Source organism: Terrapene carolina, unplaced genomic scaffold (assembly GCF_002925995.2).
Source record: "Terrapene carolina triunguis isolate 2854851 unplaced genomic scaffold, T_m_triunguis-2.0 Scaffold62, whole genome shotgun sequence".
In the NCBI taxonomy this organism is placed as follows: Eukaryota; Metazoa; Chordata; order Testudines; family Emydidae; genus Terrapene; species Terrapene triunguis.
The window spans coordinates 57,289,981-57,304,210 of record NW_020664413.1 but is presented as its reverse complement, the minus strand read 5'-3'; the positions used below and the strand labels follow the sequence as shown (position 1 = coordinate 57,304,210).

The 14,230-nt window shown below is 41.3% G+C and overlaps 1 protein-coding gene across 1 annotated transcript in view; it reads left to right on the top strand.

Moving 5' to 3' along the window:
- Positions 1 to 14,230, top strand: part of LOC113406006 (islet cell autoantigen 1-like protein) — a 31,964-nt gene that overhangs the window by 16,866 nt on the left and 868 nt on the right. Inside the window, exons 4-7 of the mRNA XM_026647776.1 lie at positions 2,030 to 2,102; positions 3,073 to 3,196; positions 11,501 to 11,699; positions 13,026 to 13,151. Of these exons, the coding sequence (XP_026503561.1) occupies positions 2,030 to 2,102; positions 3,073 to 3,196; positions 11,501 to 11,699; positions 13,026 to 13,151 (522 nt within the window). The remainder of the gene's footprint in view (positions 1 to 2,029; positions 2,103 to 3,072; positions 3,197 to 11,500; positions 11,700 to 13,025; positions 13,152 to 14,230) is intronic.

Here is a 14,230-nt window from a genome sequence, read left to right as displayed (position 1 = left end):
CCCCCCCCCCGAACTCCCGACCCTCCCCGGTCTCTTGACTGCCCCCTCCAGAACCTCCCTGCCCCTTCTCCGACCCCCTGCCCCCTTACCCTGCCGCTCGTCCTGGCACACTGGGCAGCAGTGGAGGAGGAGTGGGGGAGGAGCTCCAGACTGCCGGAGGTGATCTGCGAATGCAGGGAGGGAGGGAGAGAGGGAAGGAGTGATCTCTGCTGCAGGGGAAGCGGAGGAGGGGCTCTCTCTGGCTGTCGGAGCCCCATGTAAGTGGCACCATCCGGCCGGCTGCCCTGTTAGCCGCGCGCGCTCTGCATGGGGGAGGGAGGGGGGAAGTCTGGACATTTACAAATTCCCCCCGGACGCTATTTTTAGCTCAAAAAGCCGGACATGTCCGGGGGAATCCGGACGAATGGTAACCCTACTTTTAGGTCTATTATAGAGGCTTTAGGAGGGAAATGGAAACCATCACCAATGGCTGGAAGTGGTATTGCAGCAGCCCTGCCTCAATTTACCCAGTATTTTCTCTGACTCATTCTAGCTGTCTGGTCAAGCCATGTAACAGAGTCCAATCTTTTTGGGGCCTCAGAGTCTGTCACTTAAAGTCTACAGAACATAGCAAAACAACCAAATCTTCAGTCCAGCCAGGCTTGGCTATTAGCCTCCTCCTTTGCAGGCTAACCCCAGCTGCAATAATAAACTGTCCAAACCCCAGTTCCTAGGCTTCAACCTCACTACCCAGAGGCTGGCATACTCTCCCTTTACCCAGGTTTTCAGGCAGGCTGTAGTCCCTGACTGGCTCCTGTCTTCAGCTAGGCCATAGGACAATCTGTCTCCTCGATTTTCCCCACTGCAGGGCTTCCTTCCTCTTAAATCCAACCCTACACAGATGTAGCAGGGTGGGGCTTACAGAACAGGGCTGACTGTCCCAAAGCCTTTTACCCTTAAAAGGGGCATGCCACCGTTACAGAAACATTTTACTCATTGCTGCAGTAGTACCATCTTGACATTTAGCTTCCTGAGTATTTGCTACCCTCTCTTCTCACAAGGAAAAGATCTAAAATGTCTAAAAAGAAACAAATCTTGGCCTGTCTCCCTGACATCTCATGGGTGACTGGCCATCAGTTCAAGCTTCCCCTCTAAGCCCTCACCACCTATCATGGATAGCAGCTACAATTTATCACTTCGGTATTCCTATATTTCCACATATATAACCAAAAATTGTTTACCGTGTTATGGCATTTGGGTTTCTACTTCATGCAGTGGCACTTGCCTTTGACAAATATCCATTCATGCTTGCATTCATCCTGCAGATGTCCCTGCTACTGATTTTTTCCACCATCAAAAGAATTACTAAACATCCGGCGAATGGATGGTGACTGGAAAGAAAATACAGATGATGCTGTAATGGTATTAGTTGTAAATGTCTTGGTTTTCAACAAGTAGGAGGGCCCCATATAGTCCACAGCATGGAAATAGCCATGGAATCTATGTTTTGCTGCCCAAGTACTTATCTGTCTGAGATGGTACGCACATATGTGGGGTGGCCAGCCCCTCCCGCTGCTGTGACTACATGGTAGCTTGAGCAGAGCTAGTGAAGATATATCTCCTTGAGCTGGAAATTCCACTTCCAGCTTGAAGTGCAGACATACCCTGTATAAGTAACCTTCATTTCTTGTGTGTCTCTATCCTGATTATATTGAGTAAGTTTGTTTGCAGGTCAAATTCAGCCCCAGTGTAAGGAGGTGCAAGATCCTTTGACTTCATTGCATTTGCTTATGCTAGAGATGAATTTGGTTCATAGGCTTTGGATAGATTCTGCCTAGAAGAATATTTACCAATGGAAGTCATATATATGATTATCTCAATTGAAACAGACAAATGATTTCTAAAAGAATCTCTCTAGCTTTAAATTTCTTTTACTGGTAAACGTGCTCAATCTTAGGCCGTAGAACGTTATATACCAAGCAGACATTTTCTTATTTATATTCACATTACTATTTCCATAGACTAATGTACTAACTCTTTTTTCCCCAAGGTTTTTCACTCCATTCAGGCAAGTTGTATAGATCTTCTAAAGACTATTGAGAAATACCAGCAGAGACTCAATGGTATGCAATAACATATGTATTTTAATTTGGTGTAATAACAATCACTAATTTTTTTTAATGTTTTGAATTTAAATCCATTGTTAAAACCAGATAACTGTTTAACCTAAAACAACCTTCTGGCATATTTGAAACGGTTTTTAATTTCTGGAGAATGTCACTATTATAGTGTAAACCCTGAGTGCCAAGATTTGGGATTTCTTGATAGAATACATTAATGCTACCTATATTTGTACTAATTGCAGAAAATGAAGAACACCATTATATGGCTAATTCAACTAGCTCTAGTAGCCCTAATTCTTGAGGCTCTCATTGAACTAAGGGAAGCCATTACAACTATTAGAAAACATGACCGGTGGTTTATATAAAACTTAATTTTAGTTACCCTAAATTTTCAGAAAAGCTCCTCTCTGTTTATGAAAATAAATGATTTTAAATAAAATTGGGAGTTTTTCCAACTTAAATTATGGCGCAGTATTATCTCTATAAAGTTCTACAGATAGTACAAGTAACAAAGGATAGTAAAAGTAAGCAGACAAGGATCACTGCTTAAAGTACATCCTTTATGAGTCAGAGTTCAATTAAAAGTATTTTTAAATGTAGTAATAAATTACCATAAACAACAAGATACTAATGTCTAAAGTCTTTTGTGTAGCATGCCTCTATATTCTTTATCAGTGTCTCCTACCAAAGAGTCTCAGATGCCCAACTATCCCACATGAAAAAAAGTACTTGAGAAGTCTGATTTGGACATTTGCATGTTTTACTTTAAAACGTATTCCTTCTTTCCCTCCTCTCCCACCAATACATACCATATCCAACTGTAAATGCTGTCAAAACCTAAAGATCTTTTTATCACTTTGAACAATAATGTGCTTGTTTTCCCACCCTCTGGGGACTATTCTTAATATGATTAAATACATTGGAAGTGTTAGTTTATCTATTTATATTGTGCAATTATTTCCTTTTATAGTTATGTCTGAGGAGGAAAATGAGCTAGGGCTCCTTTTAAAGGTTCGAGGAGAGCAAGATGCTACTAAAGCTGGCAAAATGATGGAAGCCACTGGAAAGATCCTCTGTTCTTCTGCTCAACAAAGGTTTTCAATTATTTTATGTAGTCTTCCTTCAAGTTACATTTGGTGCTATTAATATAAAGTTATGTACATGAAATAATGCATCTGTTTGGTGCTTTAAGATTCTGAAGTTAGATCCATGGAAAGCAAATACAATTTTATGTAAAACAAATAGACTATAATAGAAGAAATATATACAGAAAATACAAATAATCAAGAAGTACAGACAGTAAGATCAGTGAAATTTGAATTGCAAATATAAATATAGAATTGAACTGAACTTACAAAAAAAACCATACTGCTGCACAAAACATACTGGGCCAAATTCTGCAGTCTACACTGTGGGGTAAATTAAATGTCATGAGTAAATTGATCAAAAAACATTATAAGTGGGTGCAAATGATAAAGTAGTATAGCTTGCACCAATATACTAAACAAGTGTACACTGAGAAGGGGCAGCAGGAAAATTGCAGCAGGGAACAGATCAGCATCTCCCCTATGCTGTTACACCATCCTATTAGCTGGTTTTCCTGCTGTATTCCCTTGTTTGTGCCTTTGGTGTGTAAGTTACTCATTTTAATCTCTGCTGAGAGCTGTATTCTGCCAACCTTATTTATGTCAGGTAGTATCTTACTATGTAAGCAGTCCCATTGCAATTAATGGGCCTATGAGTATGAATTATTACCTATTATGACTAAGGGTGGCAGAATCAGGCCTGATGGACTTCTCTTGCAAATTAGACTACCATATCATTTACACCAGTTTTCTGATTAATGTACATCATTTACATCATAGAAGTTAGCCAGAGACTTATATGGGTGTTGCATTTATTTACACCATGACTGCATTTTACCCAATATCTTCAAGCTCACAAAGGAAAAACAATCTGATGTATAGAAGGAAGTAATATTTCTCTTTAAAACTGATTTCTTTGCTATCTCTGCCTTGAAAAGGGTACTTTGGTTATTGAAAAGAGGTTCTTTAATAAGGCCATTCATAATGGGTTTCACTGCTGTTTGAAGCAAAGACAGAAGTGTCACAGAACATTTTAATTAGTCTGGGGTGTGTTAGTTTATCTTAAATGGGGTGCTCCAATCCCAGGTCTGTCAATGACCTGCTGAGTAATCTTGGACAAATTACTTCAGTTTTCCCCAGGTTTAAATGGAGATGATAATACTTACCCTCCTCTAAAGTGCATTGAAGAATTATATGTAAGTTCTAAATTTGAACCTATGTTTAAAAAAAAAAATTTGTAAAGCATACCAAAAGTTAAGGTTACCCAGACAACCTTAATTATGCCACTTTGCATCATAATACATTCTTTTGTTAATGATCACATACTGTTATTTCCACTATAAATATGACTAATTCAGAGCACAGGTTGGATGAAGGACAGTGGATTAAATATGTATTTTTAATCATGCTTCATTCACTATATAAAGTCTACTCTGTCCACGGAGGTCCCAGATGTGCTCTCAGGCTTTATCTAGATTAGGAATTAAAATAGATTAGCCCACATTAGCTAACATATGCTAACACATCAGTCTAGTGCAGACAAGGCAAGCTGCCTTTAACACATGCTCAGCTGGTTGAATTGAAGCCTGGGATCCCCCCAGGTTTAACTCGACCAGTTTAGCACGTGTTAAAGGCAGCGTGCCTTTTCTATAGCAGACTTTCAAAGTGTGTTATATATGCTAACACAGGCTAACATCACACCTTCAATTCTAGTCTAGAAAATGCCTCAGTTACACAAGTGTAAAGTGAATGGTAGTTGCAAACAATTTGGTTCTCAGCATCTCTCATTGACTGTCTAACCTTGCCTCATTCACTATTCACCATTCAGCGTACACATCAAATGTAGCAGGGGACCTGTAGAAATAAATATAACTGAACAAGAAAGTGAATTTCACCTCTTCAAAAACAAAACAACTTGAGGTGTGGGGAAAAAAATTCAGCTCAAATTGGGACAAATCAAACCCTCAAATTCTTGTGGAAGTCAAATTCTGGAATATTTTGTTTCTGAAATGAAATATGCTTCTGGGGCTGTCAAGGAGTGTAGCCTGAAAACCCTGGCCTCCACTGCTCCATGACTGCCACCATCCCAGGAAACCTGTCAAGAATCTGGGAGCAGGGCCGGCTCTGGCTTTTTTGCCGGGGGGGGCGGCCGGAGCCCCCGGGGGAGGGTGGGGAGCCCCGGCGGCGGCTCCGGTCTCCCCCCCGGCGGCCAGAGCGCCGGGGGCAGGGCCGCGAGCCCCGGCGGGTGCTCGGCTCTCCCCCGGCGGGGGCAGGGCGGCGAGCCCCGGCGGGTGCTCGGCTCTCCCGCCCCTCCCCCGGCGACCAGAGCGCCGGGGGCAGGGCCGCGAGCCCCGGCGGGTGCTCGGCTCCCCCCCCGGCGGCCAGAGCGCCGGGGGCAGGGCGGCGAGAGGGCGGCGAGCCCCGGCTGGGGCTCGGCTCGGCTTTCCCCCCGGCAGCCAGAGCGCCGCGTCGCCCCCCTCCAGGTGCCGCCCCAAGCACCAGCTTGGGTGCTTGGTGCCTGGAGCCGGCCCTGTCTGGGAGCCTTGGAACTTGGCCTTGAAGTTTTCAGGCTGCTGAGGAGCCAGATACCTGGAACCCCTTGGAGCCTCAGCAGCCACTAGGTGGACTGATGATGAGCCAGGAGCTCAGAAAGCCCTGGCTAATTTCCTTTGAAAGATTAGTTGAACCTGGAAGGCCCTGGCCAATTTCCTTTGAAACCTGCAGAACATTTTGCTTTTCACAAATTGGCATTTTCCAACAAACAAACATTCTATTGGAAAATTTCTAACCAGGTGTAGAAATAATAGCATATGATTGTGTAAGACTATCATAAGTCATATGAATGTGGGGCAAAGTTAGTTAACTTTTTGAGTTCTTCACCTTACATCTTAAGTCCTGTTATCGCGAACCCTTGTGCAGGTGCGTAACTTTATGCACAGGAGGACTCACATTTAACTTTGTATGCAGAAAATTAATCAGGATCATGGTCTTCAATTTCTTTTAATGCAGTTTTTTTCTTGGAATTTCCTAGGGTTTTAAAAAAATTAAATGATAAAGTTAATTTCCAAAATGTAGAATTATTTGCCAGACAGTGCTATGAGGCCAGGCTGAAGCCCTTCAAAGACTGTATGGAACAAGGCAAGGATCCTCCTTAACCCTGCCTCAATGATAACACACTTGTGCATTGGAGGAGATAATTTTTCCACAAATTTTTAATGTGTTGATCTAAAATTCCACTCTGTTCTTTTGTGCATACATGTGCAGTGGTAATAGAATGTTGGGATATTAATGATAACCATCTCCTACTATAATTTTTAAAATTACAGTACCTTCATGATAGATTTTTAAAACCCTAGAGCTTGTCAAAGTATTTTTATTGGACCACCAAAAAGCATCACTAAGTCCAATTAGGTATTACCGCTATACCAAATGTTGTTTCTATTGCCTCCTGCTGAGGTGAGAACTGTAATGTGTGTGTTTGTATACATTAAACACAAAAAGACTACATAAAAAAACATGATCAAGGTTGCAAAATCAACCACTCAAAAATTAAGAAATGTCACAATTAAGGTTGCCTTTACAACCTTAATTTGGTCCCCTTGTAGGCATTATGATACAGTCTTTAAGTACACAACATCTCTTTTTTTCCACAGGACTCCTGCTTCATCCAGTGCAGAGAATGAATGGTGCTCACTCAATGAGCAGCTATTCAAAATGTTGTTTTATCCTCATTGTTCAATGTGTGGCCCCAGGCCTTACTTACTCCACGCTATTCAAACCCTGCTCTGAAGTCAGAATTATTAATTTCTTCATGGGCTTTTCTATGGCACTCATTATTATAGTATCTGAGTGCTTCACAAATACCAATTAATTTGTTTTCACAAGACCCCTGTGAGATGAATGGATACTGTACTCATTTTACAGATGAGGAACCGAGGCACAGAGAGATTAAGGTCAAAAGTATCCACTAATTTTAGGTGGCTGATTTGTGACAGCTGAGACCTGATTTTTCAGATTACATAGCATTATATAGCACTTCCTATGATCAAAGCACATTTGATATTGACTTCAGTTGCAGCTGTGGATGCTTAGCACTTGTGCATTTCATACCCAGCAACACACAATTGGTGACTGACCATCTATGAAAAAATTGGTTTAACTTACTTGCCTAACATATACAAACACCGGCGGAGCAAAGATAGAATCCAGTTCTGCCAGGCAGCATTCAACTGCCTTAATCATGAAACCATTCATTTCTTCCTGAAATCCCCTGCCTCATTCACTACACATTTTCCAATTCCTGGAGCAAATGAAGCAGGGGTTGTACAGACAACAGCCTTCTTCACTACACAACCCTGATTCATCCCCAGAGCAAGTCCATCCTATGCAGTGAATCAAGCAGGACTCCTGTGGGGAAAAATAGTATGTGATTATGTAATTAAAGACTGTATCATAATGCATATGCATATGCACAAGGGGGCCCAAAGTAGCTTTTGTTTAATTTCTTAAGTTTTTAAAAAAGTGAACTGAAAAAATAGAAATTCCATCATATAGCATCGTATTGGCATCCACATGGGTCTTTTGCAGTGTTGAAAAATTTAAATTCTCCACAAAGACCTCTGTCAGTTGAGCTAACAGAATAACTGATAGTGAAAATAGGTTGTCATCCTCTATATGGACCTGGACTAGAGAGGGATAGGGCACTTTGACAGTGAGTTTCACAAATATGTACTGACCGTACAGGAATGGTGAGATTCACAAATCGTGGGTTCCGTTCCAGGCTTTGCAAGGAAGTATGCTCTAGTGGGCACAGACTCTTCTGCCCAATTACCCCGAGCTTGACCCCTTCTGCCCTGTCTCTGTCCCAGGCCTGTATCATCCGCACTCCTGATTCCTTGTCCCAGTCCCATTCTCCTCAACTAGCCAAGTACAATCTCTTCTCCTCAGGCTTCTCATCCCAGTCCCAAAGCTTGCGAAACTATCTGTGGGGTCACTATACAATTGAGGTGCTAAAGGAGTACTCAAGGAAGACAACGCCAGTGCAGAGAAGCTAAATGAATTCTTTGCATTAGTGTTCATGGCAGAGGATTTGGGGGAGATTCCCACACCTGTGCCATTCTTTTTAGGTGACAGATCTGAGGAACTGTCCCAGACTGAGGTGTCAGTAGAGGAGGTTTTGCTAAATTAAACAGTAATAAGTCACCAGGACCAGATGGTATTCACCCAAGAGTTCTGAAGGAACTCAAAAGTGAATTGCAGAACTACTAACTGTGGTATGTAACCTGTCACTTAAATTAGTCTCTCTACCAGATGACTGGCAGATAGCTAACATGATGCCAATTTTAAAAAAAGGCTCCCAAAGCAATCCTGGCAATTACAAGCCAGTAAGTCTGACTTCAGTACCAGGCAAATTGGTTGAAACAATTGATAATTCAGTTCTTTACTGACACATAGATTAACATGATTTGTTGGGGAAGAGTGAACATGACTTGTGTAAAGGAAAACCATGCCTCACCAATCAATTAGAATTCTTTGAGGGTGTCAGCAAACACGTGGACAAGGGTGATCCAGTGGATAAAGTGTACTTAATCTTTCAGAAAGCATTTGACATGGTCCCTCACCAAAGGCTCTTAAGCAAAGTAGGTAGTCATGGGATAAGAAGGAAGGTTTGCTCATGGATCAGTAATTGGTTAAAAGACAGGAAACAATGGGTTGGACTAAAATGGTCAGTTTTCACTGTGGAGAGAGGTAAATACTGGAGTCCCTCAAGGATCTGTAGTGGAACTAGAACCGGTCAACATATTCATAAATGATCTGGAAAAAGGGGTAAACAATTTGCAGTTTGCAGACAATACTAAATTACTCAAGATAGTTAAGTTCAAAGGAGACTGCGAAGAATTACAAAGGGATCTCATCAAATGGGGTGACTGGGCAAAAAAAATTGGTAGATGAAATTCAATATTGATAAATGCAAAGTAATGCATATTGGAAAACATAATCCCAACTATACATACAAAATGACAGGATCTAAATTAGGTGTTAACACTCAAGAAACAGCTCTTGAAGTCACTGTAGATAGTTCTCAGAAAACATATGCTCAATGTGCAGTGGCAATCAAAAACGATAACAAAATGCTAGAAAACATTAGGAATGGGATATAATAATAGGACAGAAAATATCAAAGCCACTATATAGATCCATAGTACCCTACACCTTGAATAGTGTGTGCAGTTCTGGTTGCCCCATCTCAAAAAAAAAATATATATATATATATATATTAGAATTAGGAAAAGGTACAGAGAAGGGCCACAAAAACGATGAGGGGTATGAAACAGTTTCTATATGAGGAGAGATTAAAAAGACTGGGACTGTTCAGTTTAGAAGAGATACAACTAAGGTGGGATATGATAAGAGGTCTATAAAATCATGAATGGTATGGAGAAAGTGAATAAGGAAGTATTGTTTACCCCTTCACATAACATATCAAACCAGGGGTCACCCAGTGAAATTAATAGGCAGCAGGTTTAAAAGAAACATAAGGCAGTACTTCTTCACACAATGCATAGTCAACCCGTAGAATAAGTTCATGGAGGATAGATCCATCAATGGCTATTAGCCAAAACGGTCAGGGACACAACCCTATGCGCTGGGTGTTCCTAAAATTCTGATTGCTAGAAAGTGGGACTGGATGATGAGGGATGGATCACTCGATAAATTGCCCTGTTTGTTCATTTCTTCTGAAGCATCTGGCACCGGCCGCTGTTGAAAGACAGGATACTGGACTAGATGGACCATTGGACTGACTCAGCATGGCCATTCTTATGCTCACCAGAATTCTTATAACATGGGCAAAACAACTTATTTTTCCCTTGCTTCATACTCAGAAATGGCTGAACCGTTTTGGCTGAAACTTTCCAAAAAAATTCAGCTTAAGGCATACACCTGGCATGGGAAATTTGAATGGTTACAGTGTTACAAATTTATAAGCAACTGAAAATGTGGTCTTATAATGGAAAGCATTGGGCAGCCTTGATAATAGGTGGGTTTGTCACACATATTTTATGCCAAAGGTGTATTTTTTCTCCCATACTCTTTTCTCAAAAAAATGGTTCAACTATTTTGTTCAAACTTTCCAAAAAAGTCCACTCATAAGCAGAAACCAAACCTGGCAAGTTTCAGCCTGACAGCTGAGAGTTTGGCAAGTTATAAACAGCTGAAAAAGGGCCTTTAGAACAGAGTTGCTTAGGCAGTGTTAAACCGTAACCGTTATGCAGTCAAATTATAAATGCCCACTTTCAGCTAGCTGGAGGTTGACATTTTTAACAGTACTGCTGCTACTGTGCAGAAACATACACCCATGCGATCAGGACCAGAACCTTCACCTGCTTGTCTAGTATGTGATGCCAAGAGCACAACATTACTCATTACTATTGTATGATATTTTAATTCCATTTGTGTTCTGAAACCTGGGAATTCCAAATGAATACTACATGAATGCATCCTTTCTGGTCCTGGCAGCTTGCTACATTTCTTTTAAGTTATGTATGACCATTCTCTTTTATGAATGTTGGCATTTGTAGCGTTTGACCACTTTGGGGTATGACTACACTGCAGCCACACATGTGAATGGCAGCTTGTGTAGATGTACTCTTGCTAGCTTTTTTCTATCTAGCTCACTAAATATAGAACTGAGGATGCAGCAGCATGGGCTTCAGCACAGGCTGCACAAGTGGTTATGTATTCAGGAGGTTCAGACGGGTATGTACAGCTAGAGCAGGGGTAATCAATTATTTTTTGTCAAGGTCCAAATTTCTTGGTTCAGGTATAGTCAAGGTCCGGACTCTAGAGAGAATTATACAAAGATAACAATAATGATAATAATAAGTAAATAAAAAGATTTCGTGGTCTGTTCAAAAACATCTGGTGGTCCGGATTTGGCCCATGGTCCAGCTGTTGACTAGCCCTGAGCTAGAGTATGGCTAGCATGCGTACCTCTACATAAGCTGCAAATTACACTTGTGGCTGCAGTGTAGTCATGTACCCTAGGTCTTATCCTGCAAAATGGCAAGCTCCATTCACTTCAGAGGGCATCTAGCAGGAGGTGGTCAGTACCTTTCAGAGTCAGGCCCTTTGAGGCGTTTTCTACATGCAAGAAAGCATTCACCACAACATATAGTCACACATACACAAAAATTGTAGCTTGTCTCCTACTGGAATTTACTGTTTGTTTCCTCCCAGCTCTCCCCCACAACCAAATATGTATTTGCATTTGGCATATAACCCATTCTACTTGTTCCTTTCTTTTACCTCCAGGGTAGCCCTTTGTACCCCCTTGTCTCGCCTTGGGCAGGAACTGGCAACATTCAGTCACAGGGCTGTGTCTGATACCTTGTTAACAATTGATCATATGGAGCAGGCCCGCATAGAATACAGAGGGGCCTTGCTGTGGATGAAGGATGTGTCCCAAGAACTGGATCCTGACACCTGCAAGCAAATGGAGAAATTCAGAAAAGTATTTATTTCCTTCTTGCTAGCAATGGGTGCAATTGAACGTGGTTTAGTTGCAAGTGTCGACAAGGACAAACCATGTACAGTACCATTTCAGCTGTGGGGAGCCTAGCAGCTGCACCGAGGCTCCTGGGAGCTGCCTGGACCAGGCACAGAGCTCACAGCTGGGTGTGTCTGGCCACCACAGCCTTGTCTTTTATACTAGGATGCACCAGTAGGATGTTTTAAGTTTTCTTAGTAGAAACATGTCTTAGTATTTGATTACAGTAAATCATGTGGTCACACAATACAAGGCAATGTGACTTACTAGTTATAAAATACAGTATAATTGAAAAACAGAATACTGTATGATCTTCATTATAATACAGAGGTTCCATTTTGGTTAAGAACCCTCCTCCTTAAGGGTAACAGAAGACAGATCACCTCTCTTGACAAGCAAAGCAGCTTGCCTCATCATCTCAATTCCTGTTGGTGGTGGTGTTGCTGCTGCCACTGCATAAGTTACTGGAGCTGATGTTGCTTCTCTTCTTTCTGTTGCTGTTCCTTTTACCACTTCATCAGGTTCTTCTGCTCCATGTTGTTAGTGTACACATATTCTCCCTCTTGCTTTAAAATCCCAGACGCTACATGTAAGCTGCTGAGGGAAGTCAGGAATTTTTTTTTAAAATTTATTGATTATTGAAGCAGGAGAAGGTGCTTATCAGCAAAAATCAGAGCATGTTACCATAAGCAAAAAATATACATCATAAAGATTTCCCAACTCAGGTGTAGCGCCTTGCCTTCCTCATTCTAGCCTCCCTGCAACTATTCTTTTAGCACTTTCCCTGACCAAAGAGTGGGGTGAAGGGAAGTCAGACTCCTTACTTACTATCAGATAGTGCCCCTGTATGCAGTCACAAGACCAGATTGTAGTGTATTCCTGCAAGTGGGCAATTAAAGGTGCTGTGGATTTCTGAATTTCCTGAGTGTTTATCTGAATGCTATGTCAACTTTAACATTACTTTCTTGCATATAAACAGGATATTTTTTCATTTTGGCAGTGAAGAGATGATAATTAGCAGCTAATTTCTAGGGTTTTTGACATTTTATTATAAATTCTTTAGGGCAGGGACAATCTCTACATTGTGTGTGCATGTGCAATACCTATAACAATGGGGCCTACAAATTACTCCTACAGATTGCCATGCAATCTTGAGTTTATAGATTCTCCAGGATGAGAGTGCTGTACATACTAGGACTGTGAAACATTTTCAGGGGTTCTTTTCTGCAAAACACACAGGTAGCTACGATCTCCTTTTGCTATTATATATTTCAACTTTCATGGTTCTAGGTGCAGACGCAAGTGAAAAATACCAAAGCTCAGTTTGACAAGTTGAAAATGGATGTCTGTCAGAAGGTGGATCTACTTGGAGCTAGTCGCTGCAATATGTTGTCGCATTCCCTTGCTATCTATCAGGTATCCATGTTAGCTTTGCAGAATGCCTTATACTGGATATTTGAAGGAAATCTAACTTTTTGATATAATGTGGGAAAATGAAGTTGTTAAACCAGAGCAAGAAGTGAACAAGATCTTATAAGCAGCAATGCATTGGTGATAGCATCCTCTCTTCTGATATTTACAGGACATAGTTGATGGTCGATATCTCCACTGTGAAGGAAGCATTTGAATACACACACTGATTAATTTATAAATATTGCAATGACATTTTGAAATACATAGCAAACTCGTTCATACAATGCTTTAGCACCTTCCTTTGGGATTTCTTGGAAGAATTTCTATTTTATAAGAGGCTGTGTTGTATCCCACGTTTAGAGAGTAAATGCATGAAGTTAAATTGCCATGAAGCTGAAGCAATGCTGTGGTGGATCAGGCTCAATAAGTTTGTGACCATCCAACTTACAAGTGTCCATTTTCCTCATTTCAGTGCTTTTTGAATTTTAGCAACATCTGGAGAAAACTCCAGAATGAGCTGAAAATAGGAGAGAAGGGAATGGAAACTAGAAATATGTATTGAAGAAAGGCATTTAGGTGGAAACATATACACCTCTACCCCGATATAACGCTGTCCTCGGGAGCCAAAAAATCTTACCGCATTATAGGTGAAACAGCGTTATATTGAACTTGCTTTGATCCGCCGGAGCGCGCAGCCCCGCCCCCCCCCCCGGAGCACTGCTTTACTGTGTTATATCCGAATTCGTGTTATATCGGGTCGTGTTATATCAGGGTAGAGGTGTATATGCTATAGAAAGATGGGAGTCTTAGTTCTAATTAACAGGACTTTTTTTGAAGGTAAATGTTGCCATTGATGTTGTATAGCCATTTTCTCACTTTGTTACTGTAACACAGTCTCCACAGATTCAGCTATCAAAACAGAGCCTCTAACCGAAGAGCTTGTGCTTCCATGCAAAGCCTAACTGAGCAGAAGTACGTGCCTGGATTCTGTTGCTCAGCTGTGTTTATTTTCTGCCACCTGCAGTGCTTCTGATATTCTCAGAACTCCCAAGCCTAATTCTCCATCCTGCCTTCCTACCTGA